Source organism: Bos mutus, chromosome 12 (genome assembly GCF_027580195.1).
Source record: "Bos mutus isolate GX-2022 chromosome 12, NWIPB_WYAK_1.1, whole genome shotgun sequence".
Taxonomy (NCBI): domain Eukaryota; kingdom Metazoa; phylum Chordata; class Mammalia; order Artiodactyla; family Bovidae; genus Bos; species Bos mutus.
In genome coordinates this window covers 19,133,381-19,152,556 of record NC_091628.1, presented here as the reverse complement: position 1 = coordinate 19,152,556, position 19,176 = coordinate 19,133,381, and the positions used below count along the sequence as shown (strand labels likewise).

Below are 19,176 nucleotides of genomic sequence, written 5' to 3'. Positions count from 1 at the left end.
CTGGGAGTCCATTGGTTAAGTCTTCACCTTCTGATGCAGTGGGTGCAGGTTTTATCCCGGGCCTGGAGCTAAGATTCCATGGGCCTCCTAGAAAACATAAAATGAAGCAATTTTGTAACAAGTTCAACAAAGACTTAAAAGATGCTCCACATCAAATAAGTACTTTTTCAAGTCCAACCTGTTAGACATGTTGCTGGAAGCCTGCAAGCTATGAAAACCGTTTAGCTGTGTGGATTTTTTTTTTTAAACATTTCCAAATTTTAGTCCCAGTTTTTTTTTTAATTTAATTTTATTTTTTAACTTTACAATATTGTATTGGTTTTGCCATACAAAACCAAATGAATCTGCCACAGGTATACACGTGTTCCCCATCTTGAACCTTCCTCCCTCCTCCCTCCCCATACCATCCCTCTGGGTCGTCCCAGTGCACCAGCCCCAAGCATCCAGTATCGTGCATCGAACCTGGACTGGTGACTCGTTTCATATATGATATACATATTTCAGTGCCTTTCTCCCAAATCATCCCACCCTCTGGATTTTTTAATGGTCAAAAAAATTCAACCTCAGTACATTTTTGATCATCTGGGTCTATTCCTTATACTTGAGGAGCCTCTCAATTTCATTGTTCTGTGTTTTTAGTTAAAAAAATAAGTATTTTGTCTTGGCCTCTCGTTTTCTGATTTGCTGTTTTGTGCTGAAAGGAACCATGCACAGATTTTTGGCATTTCTTGGTAACATTCTGGGAGTTGGACTGCTTTTGGTCCCAGGGCTGCTGGAGGTGGGGTTGGTGCGATCTAATCACTAAGAACTGGAAGCAGGGTCTCACTCAATTGGGTCGCAGGAATTGGGTGGGTCTCATGTGCGTCTGAGCGCCCACAATTTGAACTGTCTTGGTAAAGTCATTGCCTGTAGGGAGACGGGACTGCAAGTTCATGCTCCCTGCAACAGCGACATCTGGCGGCCGTGGGGGTAATTTGAGAGGCTGATCTGTGGGTTCTGACGGGATGCCCTGATTGTATTTATTAATAGTAAAGCAATTGTCACTGTGGAAGCCACTGCCCTTTCCCAGGGAACCCCGTTTCCTCCCGTGACACGCCCACCTCTAACCACCCCACACCCAGGACGCACCTGCAGCAGCTTCCTGCCTCCTGGGGCCCCTCTCCTCCTAACCCCACTGACTGCCTGGGTGCGAAGAAGTGGACTTGGGCCATCTGGCAAGGGTCAGCCGCCTGCGGCCATGGTAGGCCAGGCCTGGCCTGCGTTCTGGAGCTTGAAGGCCAGTGATTTACTGCCCGCTTGGGCATCAGGTGGCTGGGGTATTTTTAGTGTCCCACTCTGGAAAGTGTCAGTAGTTCACTAGCCCGAAGTTCTGTGTAGAAAGGGTTCCGTGATCATGATTGAAATCTGTACACTCTAATCCTGCCTGCCTTGCTTTTGTTGTCGTTCAGTCGCTCAGTCGTGTCCGACTCTGCGACCCCATGCACTGCAGCATGCCAGGCTTCCCTGTCCTTCACCATCTCCCGGAGCCTGCTCAAGCTCATGTCCATTGAGTCGGTGATGCAGTCCAACCATCTTATCCTCTGTCGTCCCCTTCTCCTGCCCTCAATCTTTCCCAGCATCAGGGTCTTTTCCAATGAGTTGGCTCTTCGCATCAGGTGGCCAAAGTATTGGAGCTTCAGCATCAGTCCTTCCAATGAATATTCAGGGTTGATTTCCTTAAGGATGGACTGGTTTGATTTCCGTGCAATCCAAGGGACTCTCAAGAGTCTTCTCCAACACCACAGTTCTTGCTTTAGAGCCTGGCTATTCCTGTCATCATATTAAGGGCTTTGAGATGTCCTGCAGTGGAGAAACCTGTGTAATTCCATTAAACCTAGCACCTCCCAAGCTTGTTGGACCATGGAACCCTCTTTTCAGGCCAACAGCTCTTCACAGCCTTCAGAACTGGTGGTTTACAGATCCCAGCTTGGGGAGCGCTGGCCCACATGCCACAGCCACGTCGTGAGAGCTGTCAGCTGCCTTGACTCGTGGCTGCATCGGCACCCCAGATGGCATCTCCTTGGACGCCAATTGCTCCCAAAAGTGAACCTGAGCTCATCGTGAGTCAGCCCCGCCTGGACCATTGCCCCAGTCCTAATCCCGCTCCGCCCTAGCTCTCCACCACCTCCCAGCCTGCCTGGTAGCTGAACCATTGGGAGGCAGCAGGGGAGAGAGGGGCCCCCCACGCCTCCACATCTGTTGCAATCCTCTTCCTCGTGTCCCCCTCCCCGCCCCCGCCCCAGATCAGCACCCAGAGGGCGCTGCTTGCTTTGAGGCCAGAGCCCCTTAGACAGCAGTCTTGCTTTTTCTTGCTTTCTGCCTTCTGAGTCCTCATCCTGTGTTCCCCAACATCTGCTGGGAACGCCCTGGGCCTGGGAAAGAAAGTGAAAGTGTTAGTTGCTCAGTCACAGCTGACTCTTTGTGACCCCACGGACTATAGCCCGCCAGGCTCCTCTGTCCATGGGGATTTTCCAGGCAGGAATACTGGAGTGGGTTGCCATTCCCTTCTCCAGGGGATCTTCCCCACCCAGGGATCAAACCTGGTTCTCCTGTACTGTGGGCAGATTCTTTACTGTCTGAGCCACCAGGGGAGCCCCTGGGCCTGTGAGGAGCCTTTTATTAAGTGACTCAGTCCCACAGTCCTGACTTGGAAGACTTCAGCCCTGGCCACCCTGGCTGGCCATTCTGAGAATGTATTACCCTTTTTTTTTTTTTTTTCCATTAAATCCAAGCAAGATGTGAACCACAGCCTTTGAATCTGTGAACTGGTCCTTTATCCCTGGTTTCCCTCCTCTTCATATCCCCAGACCCCCACGTTTTTGGTTGAGTCCCTCCCATTGGCAGTCCCATTCCAAGCAGAGATGGTTCTTCAGGAAGAGCGAAGGTGGTCTGAGTGTGGTTAAATCCCAGGGGTCCTGCCAGCTGAGGTGCATGCCCCCTCTGCTGCGTGCTGTCTTCCTCCTCTCTGATTTGATCAACATTGTATACGAATCTCTGTTTTAAGTCCGTTCTGGGATCTCTGGCTTCCAGAACCCATTGCCTGCTCTCCATTCTTAACTAAAACCTACTCTCAGCATAGTATCTAATCTGTATGTTCACATTAAGTTAGAATCAACTGAACACCCACAAGATGGAAGAGAGTTTTATGGCCAGGCACTCCTCCTGGGAGCACCAAGGAATCTTAAGAATTCCAAAAAGCAGTTTCACACAAAACTGAGAAGTAGCCATTATCACTGCATCTTCCCTCTCAACATCCATATGCCCCGGGCGTGACCACGTTTATGTCAGACTGTCCTCTGTAAAAATGTCAAAGCACATGCCAAGTTTGTAGGACATTTGTCATCCACCACCCCTGTCTGAGGTTAGTTCTTTTCTTAGCTCGTAAATGATTGAAGACTCAAGCTCTTTTTATGATTTGACCTTGGGATACTACCCTTGAGCATTATTTTATAAACCAGTGAAATCATGGTATAAAACTATAGATAGGTGGTTTCCAACATTTAGTGCCTGTATTAGTCACCCAGCACGGCGGGGCAAAAACACACAGCAATCTTCTTAGTGGCATGCAGTGGTAAGCGTTTATCTTCGGAGCCCTGTAGGGGACCAGGATCTGGCTGATCCCGACTGGCCTCAGCTGGCCGTCTCTGCTTGGGCTGCAGTGGCTTCAGGTCTCTGGACTACTTAGTAGGTTTTTGTTTGTTTCAAAATTATTTTATCTTTGGCTGTGCTGGGTCTTTGTTGCTATGCTCAGGCTTTTTGCCAGTTGCAGTGAGCAAGGGGTACTTTCTGGCTGTGGTGCGAGAGTTTTCTCATTGCGGTGGCTTCTCTTGATGCAGAGCATGGGCTTAGGAGGGCGCAGGCTTAGGAGTTGTGGTCCATGGGCTTAGTTGCCCCTTGTCATGTGGGATCCTCCCAGAGCAGGGATCGAAGCCACGTCCCCTGCGTTGGCAGGTGGACTCTTAACCACCAGGGAAGTCCTTGGCGGTTTTGCTCTCCATGCCTCTCCTCCTCTCCTCCTCGGACAGCAGGCTAGCTGAAGCTTGTTCTTCTGATGGCAGAGTCAGCAGAGGGAAACCCCCACGTGCAAACACTATTCAAACCCCTGCTTGTGTCTATCTGCTGACAGCCCATTGGCCAAAGAAAGTCACATGGCCAACCCCAGTGTCGACAAAGGACACTCCATCCACGATGAAGCCATAGCAAACGTGTGGATGGAGAAAGGAGTGAAGAGTCGGGGCCAAAAATACCACCATGCTCACCGGTGGCACACAAGAAAACGATAAAGGGCTTCTTCGGCCAGTTGCTGCTAGCAGCGTTTTGTTGCAAAGGTGCTTCAAGGAGCCCAGCCAGTCCTGAGAAACTTCTGGAGGTTAAACAGCTCACAGGCTCCCTGTGGTCAGAGAACCAGGTGACCACCCTGCTTAATCCAAGTCAGCTTCTGGTGGGAGAGGGCAGCCCCGGAGGGCAGATGAGGAGGGAGCGGTCAGCAGAGGTGTAGAGAACAGAGCAGACAACCAAAGAACTCTTCCACAGCTCAAGGGTGTGAACCTGTGTGCTCTGAGGCATTGAAAAGCAGAGGAAAGCAGAGGGCAGAGCCTTTGGGCCAGCCAGGTGAAGGTCAGCGCTAGCCGAAATCTGGACAAGAAGGAATACCAAATAGGCAGGGTTAAGACCCTTACTCGAGCCCTACAGTTAGTTGGGTTTAGATGCTTAAGTGGCTGACTTTATTTTTTGGGGCTCCAAAATCACTGCAGATGGTGATTGCAGCCATGAAATTAAAAGACACTTACTCCTTGGAAGGAAAGTTATGACCAACCTAGAGAGCATATTAAAAAGCAGAGACATTACTTTGTCAACAAAGGTCCATCTAGTCAAGACTATGGTTTTTCCAGTAGTCATGTATGCATGTGAGAGTTGGACTATAAAGAAAGCTGAGTGCCGAAGAATTGATGCTTTTGAACTGTGGTGTTGGAGGAGACTCTTGAGAGTCCCTTGTACTGCAAGGAGATCCAACCAGTCCATTCTGAAGGAGATCAGCCCTGGGATTTCTTTGGAAGGAATGATGCTAAAGCTGAAACTCCAATACTTTGGCCACCTCATGCGAAGAGTTAACTCATTGGAAAAGACCCTGATGCTGGGAGGGATTGGGGGCAGGAGGAGAAGGGGACGACAGAGGATGAGATGGCTGGATGGCATCACTGACTTGATGGACATGAGTTTAAGTAAACTCCGGGAGTTGGTGATTGACAGGGAAGCCTGGCGTGCTGCAGTCCATGGGGTCGCAAAGAGTTGGACATGACTGAGCGACTGAACTGAACTGAAACAAAGTTATCCGTGATGTTCTGGTTGCTCTTGCCTTATTTAGTATTTAAAATTTAGTTTTCATTTTTATAAAAATCATACAGGTGTCTAGTTTAAGAAGTGAAATAAAACCCAGAGGCCTATAATGGAAAACAGCAGTCTCCTGCTTGGGGCTTCCCTAGTGGCTCAGACAGTAAAGAATCTGCCTGCAATGCAGGAGACCGGGGTTCGATACCTGGGTTGGGAAGCTCCCGTAGAAGAGGGCATGGCAACCCACTCCAGTATTCTTGCCTGGAGAATCCCATGGACAGAGGAGCCTGGCGGGCTGCCGTCCATGGGGTTGCAGATAGTCGCACATGACTGAGCCTCTAACACACAGTCTCCCAACCAAGTCTTAATTACTTCTCCCCAGAAGCAGCTGTTTTAGCTGTGTCTTGTCATATTTTCTCTCTATTTTCCCCCAAATTTATGTTGCTGTTCCTTGATTTTTCAACCTTACAAATCATCTGTTTTCCTACCTTGGAAGAGAATTATTTAACCCTCTCACACTCTCCCCCATGCTCCACCCACACACATATTTTCCTTCCTCCATCCTCCCAGTAGAGCCATTTTGGTTAAATGAACATTTTAGTACTTATATTATTATGACTTCCGTTGAGTATACTATATTTCCTTATGGTGCAACTTTTGTTTCCCCAAGAGGTTTTTTTTTTTTTTTTTGGTCTGTTTGCTTGGTTTTCTCTTGATAAATGCTTATCAATAATACAGCCCTAAACTGTCAGAGCCGCAGATTTCACTGATGCGATCGAATAGATAAGAGGAAGCCGTTGGGTTTTTTGGTAGGTTTATCTGCAACATCCTTCTGGGAACCACGCATTCTCTTGTTTCCCTCTATACTAATTGCTCTGGAGGCGGGCACAGAGCTGGTTTCTCAAAACTCCTCTGCTTCCCTCTGGTGGTGAATCTCACAGTGCCTGCATCCCTGATCTTCATTCAGGTTATTCTCTTGAAGGAGCGTGAAGACCAGTACCCTTCCAATAAAAGACGCACACATTCTCATTTATCTGAAAATGACATTCTGTCCTCATAAATGATTGATAGCTTGATTGAGTGTAAAATTCTAGGGGGAAATAATTTTCCCTCAGAATGTTTTAACTTTCCATTTTGAAATAATTTTCAACTTAACAGAAAATTGCGTAAACATTACAGAGTTCTAGCTAACGCCTTTACCCAGCTTCCCCTGATTCTAAGATCTTACACAGCCGGGATGCACGCAGAAGTCTACATCAAAAGAAAAAAGAGGCAACTAAGCAATTAACTTCAGTCCACTATGGTAACAAGGTGGCAGACTGTGGATCTCACCAGTTTTTCCAATAATGTCGTTTTATTTTCCAGGATCCAATCTAGGACCTCACGTTATACTGAGTTGCTACATCTTCTTAGTCTCCTCCATCTGAACCGGTCCTCAATCTGTCTCTTTCATGATCTTAACAATTTTGAAGAATACTGGTCAATTATTTTATAAAATGTCCCTCGGTTTGGATTTTTCTGATGTTTTATCATGATTCGGTTGAGCTTATGGACTTTGGGCTGAGAATGCCACCCAGACGACGTGCCTGTCTTCCTGCCTCATGTCAGGGCTCCATGCTGATCTATACTCACTACTCAGGATGCCCACCTTCATCACTTGGCTAAGTAGTTCATGCTAGGCTTCTCATTCTCATTATTATTTTTCCTTTTATAGTTAGTAAAAATATTGGTAGACATTCTCGAAGATAACACAAATATCCTGCTTGTCCTCAAAGTTTCACTTATCAAATTTTAGCACCCACTGGTGAATCTTACCTATAAATAGTTATTAATATAATGTACTTAATAGTAGTTTTCTATTTGCCTCATTCCTCTTACAGTCATTAATGAAATTCTGTTGTAAGATGAAGCTGTTTCTTCTCCTCCATGCATTTAGTCATTCATTCAGTTATCTGTCTCAGCATGCACTCAACAATATTTCTTTGATCCTGGGGGTTATCATACCACTTTATTGTTCAAATTGCCCTCTGAATATTGAAGGCTTTGTTCCATTATCCTTCCGGTTTCAGTATTGCTGTTAAGTTTAATGCTATTCTGGTTCTTGACCTTTAGAATGTGGCCTGTCTTTTTTAGGATGTTCTGAAATTGAACAGTATTGTGCTCATGTTTATAGCATGCATTTGTATCGGGCAACTCCTTCGACTTTTTCAAGCTGGAAACTCATGTGTTCTGAAAAATGTTCTTGTTTTATTTATCTGATAATTCACCCCTCTGCTTTCTCATTCTCTCTGAGTTTTCTGGGACATCATTATCCCGATGCTAAACTTTGAGACTAATCCCCTAGTTTTCTTATGTTTTATTTCCCAATTTTTCCTCCTTTATCTTTTTGTTCTACTTTTTAGGAGATTTCTACTTCTACTCTGTCTTCCAACTTTGTATTGGATTTTCAGTGTAGATTTCCAAGAGCGCTTTCTTGGTTTCTAAATTTTTATTTATAGCCATCTTGCTTCATGGATGTGAGATCTTCTCATATTTCTAAGGAGATTTATCATTTGGGGGAAGTTTTCTTTTACTTCCTGCAATGATCTCTCTCTCCTCTTTCCTCTGAGTTTTTTCCTTTCTCTCTCTCATACTGGAGACTTTTTCTCAGATGTCCTGTCGTCCTTTATTATCTGTTCTATTTGAGTAAGGCATTATCACTTCTTCCCACTGGAGCGATCCATCACTCACTGCCTTCAGCAAGAGATGGAGCTTTGCTTCCCCACTAGTGAGATAATCAAACGCTGTCCCCTGATGAGATGCAGCATGAAGTAGAGAATATCACCTCCCTGTGTCACCAAAAACATCTGATCTGAATCTCATCGCACCTTTAGACCTGACTTCACTTGACAGCATTTACAAGTGATACGGGGACCAATTAAATGATACACGACACAGTCAGACACATCAGCTCTGAGACGCTTCTTTAATGAATGACCTGGTCCCTTCAAAATATCACCATCGTGGGGCAAACAAATGGAAGGAGGGCTGTTCTAGGAAGGAGAATAAAGAGACATAATAACCAGATGCAATGATATTCTAGGGACAGTGTGGGAAATTTGAATATGGATTGAATATCGGAATGTATTTGGGAACTATTTGAAATTTTCTCAGGTGTGATAATGCATGTGGGTTAGAGCTGATGAGATCCTTATTCTTTGAATAGAGATACTGAAATACATATAGGTGAAATACAATGTCTGCAGTCATTTTCAAATGGTTCAGAAATATACTATATGTACATACCTTTATCTAAAGATGAAGCAAATATGCCAAGGTGTTAGCAATTGTAGTACTTAAGAGGTGGGCATATGGGTGTTCATTATAGTATTTTTTTTTCAGCTTTTCTGTATGTTTACATTTTCCATAATAAAAATGTAGGTGGAGGAAAGAGAAAGATACCAGAAAGCTTCCAGAAGCTCGTGTGAGTCCTGGCTCATGGGAGGCAGGGCTGATGAACTGGTGAGCCAGCTGGTTCATCCGGGGACCTTCAGATGCCAGTGCTGTATCTTCTCTCCAGCCAGCCAGTTCCGAGAGAGGGGCTCCCAGTTCCCACCTCCCTGTGTAAACCTCGCTGCCAGCCCCTGGGAGCTGGAAGCGGGAGGGTCCAGGCAGCCTCACTGGTCCATTCACACACTTTCAAGGAATTTTTGAATAGATGTCTCATCTCATCCTCAACTGGTAACACCTCCAGAGAATAAACTGAAAGCATCCAGTTGTCCAGACTGAATAAAATAGCAAAGGAGGCTGAGGATATGTCTCTCCATACAGACTTTCCACAAATTATGTTTCCTTTGTTGCTTCATGAGAGCCCAAGTCCTGAGATGTCCTGGGGTTTGTGTCAGAAGGACTTGCTTGTGTGAGGCTGTGTAGACCAAGGTTTCTGGGCCACACTTCTGCAGAGGTTCAACTTCTGCTGTGTGACCTGGGACAAGTTGTTTAACCTCTCTGTGCCTCATCCCCCAAATCAGGCTGGAAACTCTCACATTGTTGGGGGATTATGTAGGTTAATACACCTTCAACACTTAGACCAGGGCAGTACAGAGTGAGTCCTTCGACTGAACACACACACACACACACACACACACACACACACACACACACGTACATACATCCCAACCCCCAGCAACTTATATTTCCACTTTCTTTGGTCTGTGAATCACTTTCTATCTTCTGTAATCTTAGTGCTACCTCAAGCCTGCCAGATTTGCTTCTGCTTTCTTTGTCCCTGTGGGCTTTGGCGTTTAAAAGAAAAATTCCTTTATTGTCCCTCCTGTCAGGTATGGGGAGACGGTAGAGTCACATGTCTATGCATTTCACAGTGTGGAACCACAAGTCTCAACAGCTTGCTTGCTTTCTCTGTCTCTCCTGAAGCAGCGCCCCCAGGTAGTACATTCGTCATAGTCTGGCCTGAGCTCAGAGTGTAGCAGGCAGAGCCGGGGGAGAAAATGCCAGGCTTCTTACTCAGGTGTCGATCCAGCTCCTAAAGTTCTGTCTCGAAAACGCTGAGAAGCGCCTCGGGATGAACCTGCTGGTTGCATGTCCCATGAGCTCCTTTCTGAAATCCCCTGAGTCACCAACACTGACTGAGGGGAAGGAAGGGTGTGTGATGGGTCCACCCTGGAGCTTGTGTAAAAACCTCGTGACCCGTGGCTGTGACAGAACCTGACAGCCAGCCAGCTGCTCCGCCCCACTGCCCAGAGCTCCTGATTCCTGGGGATCACCTGATCGACCCAGAGAACTCAATCTTGTCTTCAAAGTGGTAGAAAGGGGCACCTCTGCACATGACTTCCTTGAAGAGTTTGGAATGCTGGTTTAATAGAATTTCTCCCCAGGCAGGATAGTTGTTGTTAAGTCACTAAGTCATATCCGACTCTTTGCAACCCCATGGACTGCAGCACGCCAGGCTTCCCTGCCTTCACTGTCTCTCAGAGTTTGTGCAAACTCGTGTCCATTGAGTCGGTGATGTTAACTAACCATCTCATCCTCTGTCACCCCCTTCTTCTCCTGCCTTCAATCTTTCCCAGCCTCGGACTTTTCAAATGAGTTTGCTCTTCTCATCAGGTGGCCAAAGGATTAGGCCCACAGAATTTTGATCTTTTTCTGCTTGGGTCATGACGTTGTCCTTTTACACACAGAAGCCCTGCTCAAAGTGTACGATGTGCTAAGTTGCTTCAGTCGTGTCCAACTCTTTGCGACCCTCTGAACTGTAGCCCACCAGGCTCCTCTGTCCTTGGGATTCTCCAGGCAAGAGCACTGGAATGGGTTGCCATGCCCTCCTCCAGGGGGTCTTCCTCCCACTCACTCAGGGACTCTCCCATCTTGGCTCAGCCTCTGCCACGAGAGGCGTGGCCTGAACAGTCTCATCATTCCTGCTGTCTGACTTGCATTTGTCTGTCTGTGGGGGCGGGGGCTTCTGTGTGGGGCCCCACTGGTCTTGAGTTGCATCAGGTGGGCTCTGAAGCAAGACAAGTCTTTATAGAAGTAACTGCACCGCATGACCTGAGGTTGCAGCTGGGACGCTGCGGGTAGCGGAGGATGAGAAGGAAGGCAAGATCCCGGCTCACCCATGTGCTCAGAAGGGGGGCCTGGCCCACTTTAGAGGACACAGCTGCCCCAAGCCCCCACAGGAGGAGGTGAGTGCAGAGATCCTTGAGGATGGACAGCCCCAACCTTAAAACTCAGCAGAACCCAACCAAAACCCAACTCCTATGGTTTGTAACTTTCACCGAAGGATCGCTTCTGTCCAAGAGGGGAGGCAGAAACATCTTCAGAATCTGAGTCAGAGGGGCTCCCCTGACGACTCATTGGTAAAGAATCCACCTGTCAGTGCAGGAGACATGGGTTCGATCCCTGGCCTGGGAAGATCCCTCCTGTCTCGGAGCAACGAAGCCACAACTGTCGAGCCTGTGCTCTAGAGCCCACGATCCATAACTAGAGAAGCCACTGCAATGAGAAGCCCGTGCACCGCGACTAGAGAGTGACCGCTGCTCACCACAACTGGAGAGAAGCCTGCGCAGCAAGGAAGACCCAGCACAGCCTAAATAAACGTAAAAATCAGTGAGTCAGAGAGGGAGAAGCTCAACCCATATTCAAAGAGGTAATCGGCTCTCCAACGTGAAATAAATCTCACTGTATACAGTGTTTGCAGAAAGAAAAAGTTCATTTTATATAAGAAGGCAATAGACATGTGCTTTTCAGCCACATCAGCTCCTGCACCTCCTTACTCCTGCTCATGGGTTAATGGAAGGCAGGTGGATCTTAAAGGTGTGGGTGATTTGAAACACGCAAAATACCTCTCCCATAAGGAGAATACCTTTTAAACAACAAAATAAAACAGAAGGTACAATTTGTTTTTTCCTAAGGTTCCCTGTGTTGTAGCTCTGTGGTGTAAGTACATGTATATACCCATATGTGTATCTGAGCAGAAGAGCAGGAGGGAAGCCCCTCTGTCTGCCCTCTCCACGTCCCTGGTGGGCTCCGGCTTGACTTGGGAGGGGAGCCAAAGGCTGAGGCCATCCGACTGGCCACACTGCCCCACCTTCCAGTTGCCAGCAGCCAGGAGAGTAGAATTCCCAGTCCTACCGGCAAGATTCTAAAGGAAGAGGGGGTTCCACCCTCCCTCCAGACCCGCCATGGTTGGAATGGAAGCAGGGGGAAAGATGGGAAACCTGGAGAAGGCAAAGCCAGCCACCACCTGTGTGCCTTAGGCCATCCTGCTCTCCTCTCAGCCTTTTCTGGGACCCTGGCAGGTGCCTAACAACATGGCAGATGTTTTCCACTATGGAGTCATAAGTGTTGAGTAAACTGTAGTCAGAAAAAATGTTTTAATGTAGCCTATCATTGAACATTAAAAAAGAGAGAGAGAAATCCAGGTGGTAGAAATGAAGGGGAAAAACCATAGCCAAAGCAGTTAAGTGAAGCCTGGAGTCCAAGAGCATCTTAGAGAAGCCAAACCGAGATTCTAGGGACTGGGCTGCAGTCGTAGCATCTGCATGGGGATGGGAGATGTGGCCTCACTCTTGTTTGGAGGGGAGAAAATTTTGCTCTGAGATCAACAGAAAAGCAAGAGCATTAAAGTGGCACCCCCCTCTTAAAAGGGGATTAGAAAAGTCTGCTCACCAGCTCAGCCAGCCATGTGAAAGCAGATGGTCTTATCTTGGGATATGAATGCAAAGAAAAGCAGTCGTCTGTCAGAAACTTCATCTCTGGGGCCTGGCTTATGAATTAGTAGAGTTCAGATTTCTACTGCCTGGGAGGTCTGTGAGCCCCAAGCGGAGAAACTAACATGATATCTGGTCTCAAACAATCAAAAGCCCCAGCATCTAGTAGACAGCTGATGGGAAACCCCTCTGTGTAGAAACCCTGTCACAACCCAGAGCACAAGGCAGTCACACGGGAAAAGCACACCCTGCTGAAGATGAGCTCACCATGAAAACAGGACAAATCACGTGAGGAGATGAGCTTCCATGAACAGAAACCAGCAGATACCTCCAGGGGGTCCTGGGTGCCCCAGGGTCTGCAGATAATGACAGTGTGAACAGAGCTATAAACACATTCAGACCCAGCAGAGCCCAGCGGTTCTGACCCCTTCACAACCTGCTCCTCCCGTGTCCACCTTCTCAGTTCATTCCAATCCCACCTGCCACATAGGCTCAAAACCTTGAATGTCTTCGAGTTCTTCCTCTCTCAGCCTTTTCTCTTAAAAGTGGCTCTGAGTGTTCTTGTCTTCCTCTCCTCTCCTCTGTGACTGTGACAGGCACCCACCGGGTTTCCCTGCCTCTCCATTCCCAGTGTTCCCACTTCTCTTTGTTTCACCCCTACACTGCCACTAAATTAGCCTCTTAAATGGAAGCCAGACAGTTTCACTTATCTGAGACCAACTCCTGATGATGAAAATCTAAGCCTTCTCATGTGTGTGTGTTAGTCACTCAGTCATGTCCAGCTCTTGGCGACTCCCTGGACTGTAGCCCATCAGGCTCCTCTGTCCATGGAATTCTCCAGGCAAGAATACTGGAGTGGGTTGCCATTTCCTTCTCCAGGGGATTTTCCCGACCCAGGGATGGAACCTGGCTCTCCCACATTGCAGGTAGATTCTTTACCATCTGAACCACAAGAGAAGCCTTCTCAACTTGGATCTGAAATTTCTCTCCATTAAAAAAACAATAATAACATGTATTCATTTATTTGGCTGTGCCAGGTCATCGTTTCAGCATGTGGGATCTAGTTCCCTGACCAGGGATCGAACCTGGGCCCCCTGCATTGGGAGTGTGGAGGCTTGGCCACTGGATCACCAGGAAAGTCCCTCCTTTTGGTTTTGTTTCCTTTTATAATACATACCACCTCCCACCCCCAACCTCCTGTTTCTGTTTTGTTTTGGGTTTTTTTGGCTTATTCCTCATGCCTCCAAACAATCTCTTTCCTCTGATTAGACTGCTCCCCCATCTCATCTGCTAATCAAATGTCAACCTTGGCTTAAACCTCCTAGAAGCACAATGTCATGGAAGAACGCAGGCATCATCAAGGGCTGGAACATCTGGTTCAAATTCCAAAAGTGTCACTTAAGAGCCGTGCCTCAAGCAAGTCACAACCTCTCCGAGCCTCAGTGTCTAATTCTATAAAATGGGAAGGATACCTACTTGGCAGAATTGGGAGAGTTAGAGATCATCTCTTGTAAGGGACTGAGCACAGAACTGGCCCCAGCACATGCACAGTAAACTCCCATCCTCACCTTTTCATGGGAATCATGTCCTCTGCTTCCCCACCCAGAGCTCCCTGAGCCTGGAGACCTTGTTCCCTTTCTCTTTGCATCTTTGTACTTTCCTGAGTCCAACACAGGAAGTCTTGAAACACATCAACTGGCAAGAGGTAGAAAAAGCCAGGCACATCTAAGCTGCTGTTAGAAGGGGAGACTTTGGGTAGAGAGACCTCTCAGACATCAGAGGGGTGTCGAGGGCCAGTTGTCACATGTCATTCCACAGAGGGCAGAGCCACCGTCAGGAGCTCTTAGGAGGCTGATGGAACCCAAGAGGGAAAGAATATCCAACATTTAGAGCTGTTTAACATGAGAGCCGGTACCAAATGGAAGCAGCTTGCTATTAAAAAACTCAGATTATAGGAAGTATTCCTGGGTTGGATGAAGGATAAGAACAGATTGGTGCTTCTTACCTTAGGGAGTCACAGGTGCCTTTGAAAATCTAATGAAAGTTTCTGATCTTTTTGGAAATAATTTCAGGAGCTTCATGGATCTTAGGTAAAGATCACCCCCCGAGGACCCTTCTAGGATGCTATGTTCAACTTCCTCTTTCCCTGTAAATAGGGAGAGGTACACTGCTGCTCTTCATATCTTCAGAATTCACGCCTCCCATCTGGAGACCCTGCTTCATATCTAAAACTCATTGCCTTTTGCCACTAATTCCATGCTCGACATATTTTTGATTAAGTGAATGAATAAATGGATGAATGAAACTGATTAATCTGATCTTTAAGGGAATCTATACATGACAAGGAGAAGAAAGAGAAGGAAAACAGAAGGAAAACAACGAAGGGTTCTGGAAAAAGACCAGCACAGGATAACAAAAAGGTGGAGAAGGGCTGTGCATCCATGCATTCACGTTCAGTCGCTTCAGTCATGTCTGACTCTTTGCGACCCTATGGACTGTAGCCCGTCGGGCTCCTCTGTCCATGGGATTCTCCAGGCAAGAATACTTGAGTGGGTTGTCACGCCCTCCTCCAGAGAATGACTAGTCAAGGTCAGAGAAGGTGATTGATTTTGGAAGGTCTGAACTCCCAGCCTCTGTCCAGGGCTGAGTGCCCCAGCCAGCTTCTAACCCGAGGTCCTTTGGAAGCAGGCTTGACTCTGCTGGCCCTGACTGCTTGCGATTTAGGGGGCTACTAAGGACAATCACTCATAAGATTGTGAACATGTCCAAGTCTGATATTCTGATCTGATTTTGAAATCTCTTTCCCTCTGTGAATTTAGGTCTTAATTATTCGGCAGCCACTGGTTCTGTTATTATAGTTTCTCAGTTCACACGTGGTAATGATGAGTTACTAAACGAATTATGTTGAGGTTTTTTTTTTTTTTTTTCTTTGTTGTCGTTTAGTCGGTAAGTCATGTCCGATTCTCTTGTGAGCCCATGGACTGTAGCCCGCCAGGCTCCTCTGTCCACAGGATTCTCCAGGCAAGAATACTGGAGTGGGTTGCCACTCCCTTCTCCAGGGGATCTTCACGACCCAGGGATCAAACCCATGTCTCCTGCGTTGCAGGCAGATTCTTTGGAACCACCTGGAACACTTAGAGTCAAGAGTAGCTGATTCGCAACATAAACACCGGTGACAATAAGTCCCAAGACTTAAATATTGTGTCTGAGCCTAGGAGGGTTCCTTGTTTGATAAACAGAACTTGAGGTTCTCTCCAGGATTAGCTGGTGTTCCAGTCTGTAAGAGCAGAGAAGACAGGCTGCTCTGCCCAGATCGAGGCTCTCAGGTCTCCCGACGGCCGCCCCCTGCACTCACCTGGAGACTCCGGGGGCTGCGGTAGCTCAGGAGACGCCTCAGGCTCCCCAGGGCCTCGGGCAGCCCCTCGCCGGTGAGGGCACTGCAGGCCCGCAGCTGCCAGCAGAGTCCCGGGAACCTCTGCAGGCCTAGCCTGTTTCGGATCTCGGGCAGCGGCAGGGCGTGGGGTGCCTCGTGCTTGTTGGCCAGCACCAGGAGAGGGACGCCGTCCAGGTGGGGGTCCTCCAGGACCTCCGTGAGCTCAGCCACTGCCTCGGGCAAGCGGGCCTCGTCTGTGCTGTCCAGCACAAACACGAGGACGGCCGTGCCCTCCAGGTAGTCCTTCCAGCTGGCCCTGAGTGGGCTCTGCCCCCCGACATCCCAGAGGGTGAGGCACGCCTGCCCGGGGGCCTCGAGGGGCTCCACGTTGAAACCCACGGTGGGCAGGGTGTCCACCAGCTGGTGGCCCTTCAGTTTGTACAGGAGCGTGGTCTTGCCGGCCGAGTCCAGGCCCATCATCACCACCTGGGCTTCCGCCCTGTGGCTTCGGGAACTCACAGACCCCATGGGGGCCACTGCCAGACCCTAGGGGAGAAAGGCCAGGTGCAGTCGTCAGAAGGAACACAAATCCGTGTGGGCCATGGGAGAAGGGCTTCTACACCCAAGGTAATGTCCACAGTGTCATCTTTCAAACCCAGGGAAGTAGGGCTGTGTGAGTCAGCATCAGCTGACCTATCTCTGGGGATCGGGGGGAGGGGTACCTGCTGCAGAGAAGAGACCAGGGTCTCCCCTGAAGACATGGAACGTCAGCTCCCATTCCTATGTAGTTAAGGCAAGGAGGCACAACCCACTTCTGTTAGACAAACCTGGTTGAGTAGAAGTGACTGAAGGATGTCTTCGATTCTTGCTGGTCCGTGGCTTCGAGCCTCTGGTGTCCACCTGGAAGCCTAAACCCCAAAGGGAAGTTATCTCGGGGCCAGTGCACTGAGAAAAGTGGGCAGGGGGCTGGTGGTGACTTCTGCAGCCTTTGGAACCACTGCGCCCCCGCCCCACCCAGGACCAGGCTGCCACCCCATTAAAAGTGCCTATTTATAAATCCTGCTGACTGGAGGCAAAGGAACCGGTCAGAGCAAAGTGGTTTCCTCCAGTGGCTTACCCACATAAATTACCTCCAGAACATTATACACGTTTTTGAAGAATCTCAAGTGTTAAGACCAAGACCTGTCCCCACCTTAAGTCCCAGGAAACCTTGGCTGGAACAGGGGAAGGGACATCTCAGGCCCAGGAATAGATTTCAGCTGCCCTGTGGAGGAAAATGAGATGCCCTCAGTTCAATCCCCAGGCCAGGGGTAGAAGCGTTAAAATGACAATTACCTCAGAGTTACTAGGCTGCCCCTCTGTGTGGTCCTCCCAGGGCAGCTGCTTTCAGTCCTGAGAGGCTAGTATAGTGTGAGAGGATGGGCCGGTTCCCCTTTTTCTTCTTCCTTCCCCTGGGGGGCGGGGGCGGGGCCGGCTCTGAGCCCCTCCCCCGACGCCGGGGCTCCCAGGAGCTTGGCACCCTGGGTGCCGCCAGGATGCCCTCTGCCCTTCAGCTCTGCCCTAGGAGCCCCGGCGCAGCTCCCGGGTCTCTGCAGCTCAGACTCCGTAGGCAGGAGGGCGGGCGCCTGGCTTGGAACCGGGTCATGTTCAGCTGCTTCTCTCCTGCTCCTCCTCTCAGGATCTCAGATCCCCTCCAAGCAGAAAGCTGAGAACTGGACCTTTTCTTTCAGCTCATGCCTCCCTGTGCTTCTGGTGCCTGGAGATTCTTTCGTTTGCTTGGAACCATATGTGCTGAAGAACTGCCTAAATAGTATTAAAACGGTCTTAAAAAATAGGTCTAAATTCCATATATATGCGTTAGTATACTGTATTGGTGTTTTTCTTTCTGGCTTACTTCACTCTGTATAATAGGCTCCAGTTTCATCCACCTCATGAGACAGCAAAAGAGACACTGATGTATAGAACAGTCTTTTGGACTCTGTGGGAGAGGGAGAGGGTGCGATGATTTGGGAGAATGGCATTGAAATATGTATAATATCATATATGAAACGAGTCGCCAGTCCAGGTTCTATCCACGATACTGGATGCTTGGGGCTGGTGCACTGGGATGACCCAGAGGGATGGTATGGGGAGGGAGGAGGGAGGAGGGTCAGGATGGGGAACACATGTATACCTGTGGCAGATTCATTTTGATATATGGCAAAACCAATACAATATTGTAAAGTTAAAATAAAATTTAAAAAATAAATTAATTAAAAAAATAGGTCTAAAGTGTTGAAAGTAAACCTATATATATAATATATATATATTTAAATATATAAAATATAAAATTATATACCTATAATTTATATAATTATTATAGATATATAATTTTATGGTTTACCTTATATGTGAAAGTGTTTAGTCACTTAGTTGTGTCTGACTCTTTGCAACCCCATGGACTGTAGTCCACCAGGCTCCTCTGTCCATGAAATTCTCCAGGCAAGGATCCTGGAGTGGGTTGCCATTCCCTTCTCCAGGTTTAACCCAGGGGTTAAACCCGAGTCTCCTGCATTAGGGGCAGATTCTTTACTATCTGGGCCACCATATATATATGCATATATATATATAAATGAGTTTGAGCAAGCTTCAGGGGTTGGTGACGGACAGGGAAGCCTGGTGTGCTGCAGTCCATAGGGTTGCAAAGAGTTAGACATGACTCAGTTACTGAACTACTACTACTATATTAAAGTTAGAAGTTTAAAATTTTATTTAAAAATTATAAAGTTAAAATTAAGGACGATTAAGCAGCTTTGGAGAAGGGGATGGCACCCCACTCCAGTACTCTTGCCTGGAAAATCCCATGGACGGAGGAGCTGGTAGGCTGCAGTCCATGGGGTCGTGAAGAGTCAGACATGACTGAGCGACTTCACTTTCACTTTTCACTTTCATGCATTGGAGAAGGAAATGGCAACCCACTCCAGTGTTCTTGCCTGGAGAATCCCAGGGACAGGGGAGCCTGGTGGGCTGCTGTCTATGGGGTCACACAGAGTCGGACACGACTGAAGCGACTTAGCAGCAGCAGCAAGCAGCTTTCTTTTTTTCCTGAACAGTGTCACTATATTTTTCCCAGTAGAAATGATGCCCCCAGAAAATAGAATTTTCAAAACATTGGCCGGTCAGAAGCCCTTGCTTCTGTAGCAGATCCTGATTTGGATCTGGAGCATCAGTGATTTGGCTCTCATAATGGGT

The 19,176-nt window shown here is 48.0% G+C and overlaps 1 protein-coding gene across 3 annotated transcripts; it reads right to left on the bottom strand.

Moving 5' to 3' along the window:
* Positions 1–17,454, bottom strand: ARL11 (ARF like GTPase 11). 3 transcript variants are annotated; one of them, XM_070380338.1, is made up of 5 exons: positions 17,281–17,454; positions 17,138–17,209; positions 16,773–16,853; positions 15,928–16,491; positions 1–87 (listed from the first exon to the last, which is right to left on the bottom strand). In XM_070380338.1, the coding sequence occupies exons 4-5, from the start codon at positions 16,471–16,473 to the stop codon at positions 52–54; spliced, it is 582 nt and encodes a 193-aa protein (XP_070236439.1). In that variant the 5' UTR covers positions 16,474–16,491; positions 16,773–16,853; positions 17,138–17,209; positions 17,281–17,454; the 3' UTR covers positions 1–51. The 3 variants fall into 3 exon arrangements, with proteins under 3 accessions (XP_070236439.1, XP_070236440.1, XP_070236441.1); XM_070380339.1 differs by lacking the exon at positions 17,138–17,209; XM_070380340.1 differs by lacking the exon at positions 1–87 and having other exon boundaries at positions 14,873–16,491; positions 17,281–17,444.
* Positions 17,455–19,176: the final 1,722 nt, after the last annotated feature.

Coding starts and splice junctions, on each gene's coding strand:
- ARL11 (XM_070380338.1), bottom strand. CDS start 16,473: ATGGGGTCTGTGAGTTCCCGAAGCCACAGGGCGGAAGCCCAGGTGGTG. Junction 88..15,927: donor GCAGCCCCCGGAGTCTCCAG/GTGAGTGCAGGG, acceptor TATGTTTTCTAG/GAGGCCCATGGAATCTTAGC.